This window comes from Ptiloglossa arizonensis, chromosome 12 (assembly GCF_051014685.1).
Source record: "Ptiloglossa arizonensis isolate GNS036 chromosome 12, iyPtiAriz1_principal, whole genome shotgun sequence".
In the NCBI taxonomy this organism is placed as follows: domain Eukaryota; kingdom Metazoa; phylum Arthropoda; class Insecta; order Hymenoptera; family Colletidae; genus Ptiloglossa; species Ptiloglossa arizonensis.
In genome coordinates, this window is record NC_135059.1 from 12,155,491 (window position 1) to 12,165,676 (window position 10,186).

The following is a 10,186-nucleotide window of genomic DNA, read 5'->3' on the forward strand; positions in this document are numbered from 1 at the left end:
GCTCCGTACGAAATATCGACGCGACCCGTAGCGTCGAAACGTTGACGGTGGGCATTGCAATAATAGCGTCAAAGTACACGCACAATTACATAATACCGTAAGGGAAAGTAGATAGTGGTGAAATGGATACAATTCTTTTTCTTTTCTCTCTCTCTCTCTCTCTCTTTCTCTCTCTTTCTCTCTCTTCGTGGAGACGTATTATTTTACTATTTCGATTAACTAGATTCTAAAAATAGCAATTGAAAGTACGAAACAATAACGTCGAATCGAACGGAAGCGTAAGGATGGAAAATGAAATTATTTAATAATCGTGTACGCGTGCACGTGTGTATGCGTGCGTGCGTGCGTGTGTGGATTTGAACGTACGCGTGCGAAACGATACGATTAAATGTATAATATATTTATGTTGCTCTAACGAGTATATTTGCTTACATAAATGAAGGAAAAAGTGCATGCCTATTGAGAGCTGCGGTAAAACTCGAGGCATGTTCGTAGAAATCGGGCGCGTTTTCACTACTCCGCGACTTACTGTAATGTGACACAAATATGTACATACGTAGCGCATACAGTATACGTAGAAAGTATTTAACACAATGTTCTCGCGTAATTTCGAGCGACGCGTTCTATTGTTTCAGGAAATTATTGTCTACGGTGTGCACCGACCGTGTACAAAACTTAGGTTAAATCTGTAACCCGAACATCGTTGTAATCCCCTTGTAAGAGGTACCAGGTAAGTTCACTTAGCGGCCCAGTGCTAGATGCACTTGGTCGTATAGCCAATAAACCATGCGAAACGCACGGGTAAAAGCTACAGGGTGGGAGATTCCTCCTTCCAGGACCTGTGTACACCACCGGTTCTCACCTTTATCCGAACCAACACGGAGCCATGCTTGGCCACCAGACATTAGAGTCGATATATTATTTCAGTGGGCCAAGAATCTTCATGCTCGTTTCTCGTACAGTTCTCGCGATTGTTTTTGCAAAAATCCTTCTCTATCGTGGCATGTTATTTCGTCGTTTTGTATCCTCCACTGTCAGCGATCCCGGTTCTTTTTTTTTTTTTTTTTCTTTACCGGCGATTCCCCCTTTTTCTTCTTCTTAATCGTTATTCTACAAGTTGCTTATTACTTTTTATTTGGAAATGTGCGCTGCTATTTTTAACCCGGGTACTCTTCACCTTCGCGGTCTTGTTCCTTTCCTGATCGGGTTTCTACTTACCGAGAAGCTCGACGCTTCTTCTCTTATCCTGATGCGAATAAAAATACGATCGCACGAAATCGGTGTATCAAAACAACATTTGCCGGCTGTTTCGTGCGTTACGATGACAACACTGTGCAAACGACCACGTGAAATTTATAAGATTTTACCTTGATTTCGTATGTATATTCTTCAAAGAGTATGTGTATACGTGACTCATTTTTTTGGTAAATTTTTATAATTTTTTTACTTAATGTCTGTGTACATCTCCTGTCGCTGATTTAAGGATAATTGTACAGAGACGGACACAAAACCTCGTTTCCATTTGAAATGTTTTCGCAAAATGGAAGCAGTTTCGTTTATAACGATACAACGATACAAAACAAAATCATTAAATCGAAGGCAAAATTGTTTATTTGCACAATATGCGATACAAAGAAAAATTAAACACCGATGGTAACAGTTATGCTTATTACTGATGCCAGCGTGGCTGGAAGTAATTGAGCGGATTCAATATTAGCTTGGTCTGGTTAAGAATAGCCACGATGGGAATCCCGTTTGACCACCTTGCGTGCCGGTTGCTTACTGACTAAATTAGGGTGAATGTTCCGTTGTACAAAAGCCATCGTTATTATTTGGCTATCAAATGACAATGTTTAATTATTTTATAATTGCAACAATAATTACGTACGAATTTAAATTGTAACGTAACGGAATAATAAAATTTTTATCATTACGTACTTAAATCCTTGGTACGGGCACTTAGTATTTTTACAGCGAAACAAACTTTTTTCATAGATCGTAATTTCTTTGAGAGAACAACATGAAAAATGTTTACGTGCAAGGAATTTTATAAACAAAAATTCTAATATCACTGTTTTACAAAGTTACAAAGTGACGAAAATGTTTACGTAAACTTATTAAAGTGTAACAAACATTGCTCTTGTTATACTACTAAATACTGTCGTACCGATTGCAACCTTCTGACAAAATCCTTAAATTTGTAAAGTGACCTTGATGAAATGTTATTATTTAAAATTTCTCTCAATAAATTAACACCTTATATTCGAATCAACGTTAACAATTTAATTGCAAAATTTTCATAAAAAGGACAATGTACAATTATAAATATAATTAATTATCGGTCGACACCAGATACACAAAAATACAATTTTGCTATACAATTTCAAATTCGAACTTTAATTTTTATTTTAATTATGGAACACACTTTCACAGAAATAAATGGATAAGATGAAATTTAGACGACTTTATTTACATATGTGTTAATGTTATAAACTTTATATTTTCTAGGTAAGTAGGCACTTAGATACAAACTTATTTTTATTAAAAATTAAATAAATAATGTGTAATACTTGTTGAAAACTTTCTTAAAGTTTATAAATCAATAGTTAGAAGCAGTTGCTTTACATTAATTTTGTTATTGACCCTACTCTATGTATATTATCAGTTCCATTAGTACAAATCATTGAATGAGTTCCTATCTACGTGTACAGAGATAAATATTTTGAATAATGTTAAACTTCAATGAAAATGAATACATGAATTCAATACACAAGAATATATTTAATTTATCATTATTGTATTAAATATAACCTACATTAATATCGAAATATTTATACTAAAAAATATGAATAATTCTAGTAAAATATTTTTATTTCTTACATTTAAGATACGTCATTCTTAAACACTGTCTTTAAACCATGCACTTCGTAAACACAGTGAGTAGTGTTTGTAGAAAACAATGTAAGTATCAAAATTGAAGATTATTTTTTCTTCTTAAAATATTCCAAGTGCCAATGGAAATACAGTAATATAACATTTTTGTAGAAAACAATGTAGGTTCCAGTGCAAGCGTGGACATTAAATATGTACCATGAATTTTACGATAATTTATTCGAAATATGATAAAATCAATTTTTGAAATATTTCCTAATATAGAATAAAAAAATCATATTAAAAAAATATATTTTTTATATTCCGATATTCTTAAATAATTTATGAACAAACAGGTTTGGCACTTATAATGCTTTCAGATTTGAATGAACGGTACCTTCGGTTCTTCCTACACCAAGATATCGCACATACAGGCTTTTCTACAAATGCAATTCTTTTTCTCATAAATTCATATATTATTAGTGTAAGAAATAATACATTTTGTAATGCGCTTAAGTTATTGTAGTCTTAATGATATGTAACGATAAAAATAAATCAAATTTTGTTGATAATCTAAAGTCGGCAATGTTTTTTTTTCCACCTGAAAAATTGAATTCTTGACATTTAGGTTGTTTTCTACAAATACTCTTTAATTCTAGTGACTTATTTAAGTAAGCGAATGCAAAGCAATCGTGACACATTCTAAAATTTTACCGTGCATACGTAAAGTACTTTTGCTTTGAAATAATTTTAAATTAGTATAATAAAAAATATTTATAAAAGTACTGCAACAATCCTTCATTTTATTTGTAACTTTCTACAAAATTAAGAATAGTTTATAAACTTTCTTTGATAATTACTTGATAACAATTTTATAAATAAATATCTATAATTTAATCATAATTGTACAATTTGTAAAATATTCACTTCAAGCAATACAGAAAATATAAAATAATTTTAATATATGTAATAATTTATTATTTTAGATCTATATGTTTATCACTCGTTGTCAGACATTTCTCCCAAAACGAGTATTGCGGAAGTATTTTTAAAAATTTTAATTACACTTTATAATAATATGCGGTATTTTACAATTATTAAAATGAGAATAGAAGTAATATGCAGTAAAACAAAATTTTAATTATGTAAATTGTATTACAAAAATTTGTATAGTAATTCAAAAAAACAATGCGTTATTATTTTTTAATATTATTACCTATTATTATAAATATAATTTGATTCTAATATTCAACATATATTGTTTTGTATAAATTACAAGTTTCTTAAGTATAACATTCAAAATATCAACATTTTTAATGTTGTACATTCATTGGTAATTTCACTAATTAGACATTATATTATATTCACAAGTACTATTATTAGTATGTTTTAATTGCTGTTTTGTAATTTAATACGTTTTAGTATAATGAACACAAACAAAATTAATAAATGGATATATATTAATTATGTTATAGTATAATTTTAGTAATAAATTAAATTGATTTGGTGTGTATAAGATATAAAAATAATAAAACATACTGTTTTTATTTTAAAAATGTCAGTTTAGCTGTAATTTTCATTACTATCCTTTTCTTTACACAACACTTAAAAACATAAATTATTTGTCATTCATTACTATCTGGTAATTGGCCAATTATTTTTACACCATATTATTAATTATTAATTATTTGTAAGCAAAACTATGTTACAAAAAAAGTATCTATTCTTAAATTAAGGAATAAATGATCAAAGAGGTACAGTGACTCTATCTATAGAGGTATAATATCATATCCAAAATATTTAACTTTATTATAAAAGGTCAAAAGTGATTTTTCATCTGACTATATATAGATAAATGTGAAATTAAAAATCTTATATTTAGAATGTACCACTTGATACAAAAAAATTATCAAATTCTGTCAAATGCGTGGAACGGTTTCCATAATCTAAAGTTACATGCATGAACTGCAACTTCATTAATGAAAATTAATATCCAATACTAGTTTCTATAGATAAGTACTTAACAAAAAGTAATATCTTTTCACAATATTCCTTAGTTCAACAATACATATTTGACGAAATTTATTGTTGATTCAATGTTATAAACATTTGTTATATTCTCCAACTGTTATCACTGAACACTTTATAAGTTTTGTTCAAACCTGTGATTGCAGTTAAATTACTTTATATTATTTTGTTAATTAAGAACACATTAGTAATTACAACATGCAGCATTTTTTTTTGTTTTTTCTATAATTTTGTTTTAATGGTGGCCTTTCGGACAATTGAAACTTTCTAACAATTCTTACTAATTCGTGAAAAGCTTGATCAACATTCATTCTTAACTTTGCACTACATTCAATGTAGGGAATTTTTAATTGACGAGCCATATTTTGAGCCTCTTCAACTGATACCTAAAACAATCAATTAAAATTAATATAGTACTCTTTGTATTAAGGAACAATATTTATAGCAATTTTATTTACAATTCTCTGATGATCTAAATCAGCTTTATTGCCAACCATAAGCATAGGAAACTCATCACGATCTTTTACTCGAAGAATCTGCCTATGGAATTTTAACATTTCTTCGAAAGATGAATGGTCTGTTACTGAAAACACAAGAAGAAACCCTTCGCCGCTTCTCATGTATTGCTCGCGCATTGCACTAAATTCTTCTTGACCTGCAGTGTCTAATACTAAAAAATCATGTAAACATTATTAGATGCATTGTTAAAATTGTTGTACATATTCATAATATTGCTTTAAGTATATATGGAGATAGAACATTTAAATTTTTTAAGTAAATATTGATTCTAATAAATAAGGAATTATAATCTTACGATAACAAACCCATGTTTCATTATGGAACTGCATGAAAATCAACATAAAATTTAATAAGTTATGAAAGTTACTACACAAAAACAAAGTTGAAATAATAATTGATGTATAATATCATATCTTTATTAATGTACTCACTGTCAAGTTTTGCAGGAATATCATCAATAACACATTGTTTTGTATATGAATCTTCTATGGTTGGATCATAATCAGTGACAAAATAACTCTGAAAAATATTAACGATAAAATTAATATAGAATTAAAAAATAAAAATATTACAAAAATTAAAAAGAGAATAAAATTAAATAATATCAATTTTTTAAGTTAACAACAGTAACAAATAACGCAAGCATATTACGATATATTTTTGTAACATAAAAACATATAACAAAAACAAGAAACAATCACTATTTATAAAAATTAAAACACGTATGATACTTTATATATTATTTACGAACTAAATGTAAAGACATTTAATTCCTTATATTATGGAAAATATATCAACATAATATTATGCAATTTTATTAAATAAAGTAACATAAATGTACGTAACTATATCGATAGTTGGATCTGTGGTTGTATATTGTATGACATAATCAGTATTAGAAGCAGGTTAGCTCGATCTTTTAATATTTCGACAAACGCAATTTCGAAAATAGTCGTAACTAAAATATATTACATACTCAAATTTTTAATTGTAATATTTCATTACAGTTCACAATGGGGTTCTCAATATAGTAAACAATGAAAAAGTCCCTTTCCTTTATTGGAATCGATCGTGAGTGACGTACTTGCATACATGTATGTATAAAAAGGGATCTGATTGATAAATTTTAATAAGTACACAAATGAATTGTAAATACATACAAATATATACACATATATTTATATGCATGCAAGTATAATATGTATAACATTGAGTACATACATACATATATACATTGGTTACACCTATTGGCTATAAAAAGTACTTACTTGAATGAATTGTATCGTGATCGCAGATTTTCCGACACCACCCCCACCTACGACAACGAGTTTATATGTCTGCGCATAGGTTTGTTTGTCACCGGGTTTCGACATTTTTGGTATGGTTAACGAAATTGGTAAATTTATAATAAACAATCACTGACACATATTGAAAACAGCACGATAAAATGTGGAGAAATACAAAATAGAGGTGCATTCACATGCAAGCACATAGGCGCTTTTTCACGAAGAGGGACAATATATAAAATACTCGTATTTTATTACTAATACAATACTTCACTGCCTATGCACAACTAAGTATTATAAGTCTTATACACGCAACTTACTGAAAACCGTAGTAATGAACGGAGCGAGAGAGATACTATAAGAGATGTCCCCACCTTGTATGTATAGCTATACATATGCGTGTGTTACACGCTATTTCGATTGATTGCGCAGTCGCTATTACGATACCGCCCTCTTATAAGCGTCTATGCCCATCTGAAATACTTTGTAAAGTTGAATGGTTTCGAGCCTACAACAGATTTCTATATAATATTAAATATACAATGATTTTATTTTACTATATTATTCTTAAAAATAATAGATTCTCAAAAGTTTCAGTTAAGTACTCGACACTTTCAAAATGTCCATTTTGCATGATATATATACATTTATCTGTAAATACATTCTTTACTTACCATAATTAAATCAACAGAGTTCTTAAAAGGATTCATATGATAGTCATATCGATGTCATGAGTAATGTTACGAATAATGATTTTAATTAAACATACTATTTTTATCCAAAGGGAGAAATCGCTATAAAAAGTAAAGAATAAGATAATAAAATTGTTCACTGTCACTTTCTGTCTAATTTGAAGTTACTTTATTATAATTAACGCAATTTACAAATGTTTAAACTAACAAAATTATTATAATACAATTATTTAATTCAACCATGCTCACCTTTATTTCTTAAATTTGTTTTTAATATTTGATTATAGCATTTAATATTTGTTCCTGAGTTTTATAAGCAAGTTGTAAAATAAAAACTATAAATTGTATAAAATAGTATGAAATAATAAGACTGAATGTGAATTTTAATAATTGTTACATTAAATAATTCATTTCAAATCAAATGTATTACACAAAATGTTTATTAATTATACAAGTATAATGGAAATGGTGTACTAAATGTACATGTCAAAATTATGATTTTAAACATATAAATTTATATCAAAATTTAATTAAATCAACATATTGACAATGGGAATGAATTGTTAGTATATATTGATAATTGGAATTTGGTTTATTATTGAACTCTCTCAATATCATAGTCAATGGACATTAAATATAGATATTTCCCCTATTTAATTTAACAATAATTCAATTAGATGGTAATCAAATCAAATTGAATACTCCTTAATGAAATTGTATTTTTTCCTGTTGTTTTACTATGTTAGATGTCTTTTGTTTTAATTGGTCATAATTTATGTACCATTGTCCAACAATAGTTACGATAGAATTGCAGAAGTTCAAAAGGCACAAGTCTTCCTTCAGAATTCACAGCAGTATATGTATTTAACTGACCACTTCACTGTGTTCATTACAGTACTTTCTCTAAAAGTATAGAATTTTCACATCTTAAAGCATAAACAATATACTATAATTTTTGTTTTCTTCTTAGAGATTATAAATAATTATTAAGCGATTAAGTTCTTTGATCCTTTAGATGGAACATTTAACTTATTACTTTGAAATTAATCCCAATCAGTATATTACATATTTTATCATAATGATAGCAAAGCTTATAGTTTAATGCAAATTAATATTTTTTTAACATCTATCAAGTAAATTTCATGCAAAATTACAATTTTACAAATTATTTTCAACATTTTAATACAATATCTATATACTGAAAAATAAATTGTAATTAATATTAAATGAAAATAAAAGTTCCACAAATTTCAAACTAACTAATTTAGCAAATCAATATGATTTACAAATAAATATTTAAAATAACACCATATGTATTTATGAACCAAATTGTATGCTGCAAAATTATCAAAAACTAAGTGTACGGACTGAGTGTATTATAGTATTTAATTATATTAACTTGTGTTTTTAATATTAAATACAAAGGTACATAAATGTCTGTATAAACAAAATACTTATGATGTACTTGCAAAATAAAACCTTTTTAATCAATGTAAACACAATTAACACAAGAAACTATAAAAATTTGTATGTACATTATTATGGAAACATCTTACTATTTTTATTCACTATTAAAATGCTTAATTGAAAATAGAAACACAATCTTAATGTCCAATCTTCATTTTTCTTAATAATTTATTAGTGAAAACTCAGTATAGAGCTCAAACATGTGGAAAATAATTAAGTGAAACGAAACAGAAGGTAACTGTTATTATCAAAAAATGAACACATGTAAAATGAGAGATTTTCTTTTCTAATTCATGTTTCACAAAGCTTTCATTATACACGGTATAGTTGCATAATATGTACAATTGTTTTTCTCCTTTTTACATAACATAATGTTATTTGGTTATTACAAAAAATGTTGATACATTTTGGTTCCAGTGTTCACGATTTCGAATGATATATTTACAGTTTGAAATCATAAAATCTCGTTGTTTAAAAAATTATACAGTACTGAGATATTTGGAACATTGGACATTGCACATAACATATATTTTTCCATTAATATAATCAAGTGATTGTTTTACTACTATTTTTTAAAACAAAATTTTTGGTACATCTTTAATTTTTTTACACTGCATCCACAATGTATAGGCTAAAACTGAGATATAAAAATTTGCAATATACTCAAATTGAGTTACCTTGATTGTATGTGCAACATTTTCGTATATTGTAAGTATATGCAACATAATACCTTATGGGACAAATAGTTTTTTGCTTTTAAACTTTAATTAAGGCCCCATTACATTCGGTTCAACTACTTTTATCACGCGCAAATAATTAGTTTTCATATTATATTCAAATGACAGTTTCTATACATATTGATAAATACTTCAAAGTCATAAACAAAATATGTCAATAAGCATTTGAAATATTATAGTGTTATTTCTGCATGGTACAATTTTTGCCATAATTATATCTTATATTTCATTTTGGCTAACATCATTTTCCAAGAGTATCTTAAAATAATATCTGATTTGATAAACCAAACGTTATCTTATAACAAATAAGATTTCTACTCTTATTTTTTCATACATTTTTTGTATAGTAATGTTACTTTGGAAATAATTTCCAAAGTAACTTCTCTTCATATGCATAGGCCAAAGTGCACTATTTGATTTAAATTCTGTGCCTCCCTTTTTTCTTAGCAAAAGAATGAAATCATTTACATAATTCATAGGAAGTGATTAATCATATTATATTGTCTTTTAGTTATGTAAGTTTTTAGAAAAAATTATTTATTCTATGTCTCTGTTCTCTAGTTCAAGTACTTATACAAAATTTCAT

The 10,186-nt window shown here is 27.4% G+C and overlaps 1 protein-coding gene across 2 annotated transcripts; it reads right to left on the minus strand.

Annotated features, from left to right (window-relative positions):
* Nucleotides 1-4,611: 4,611 nt before the first annotated feature.
* Ras64b (ras-like protein 2) lies at nucleotides 4,612-7,114 on the minus strand. Of its 2 annotated transcripts, none has more exons than XM_076324184.1 (4): nucleotides 7,025-7,114; nucleotides 5,850-5,937; nucleotides 5,358-5,569; nucleotides 4,612-5,285 (listed from the first exon to the last, which is right to left on the minus strand). In XM_076324184.1, the coding sequence occupies exons 1-4, from the start codon at nucleotides 7,097-7,099 to the stop codon at nucleotides 5,091-5,093; spliced, it is 570 nt and encodes a 189-aa protein (XP_076180299.1). In that variant the 5' UTR covers nucleotides 7,100-7,114; the 3' UTR covers nucleotides 4,612-5,090. The 2 variants fall into 2 exon arrangements, with proteins under 2 accessions (XP_076180299.1, XP_076180298.1); XM_076324183.1 differs by lacking the exon at nucleotides 7,025-7,114 and adding an exon at nucleotides 6,687-7,018 and having other exon boundaries at nucleotides 4,628-5,285.
* Between the last annotated feature and the right edge of the window lie 3,072 nt (nucleotides 7,115-10,186).

Excerpts from the sequence above, each read along its gene's own strand:
- Ras64b (XM_076324183.1), bottom strand. The coding sequence starts at position 6,791 with ATGTCGAAACCCGGTGACAAACAAACCTATGCGCAGACATATAAACTC. Across the intron at positions 5,938-6,686 it reads TCACGATACAATTCATTCAA|AGTTATTTTGTCACTGATTA; the intron begins GTAAGTACTTTT and ends AATATTTTTCAG. Across the intron at positions 5,570-5,849 it reads TATTCCTGCAAAACTTGACA|TATTAGACACTGCAGGTCAA; the intron begins GTGAGTACATTA and ends ATGATTTTTTAG.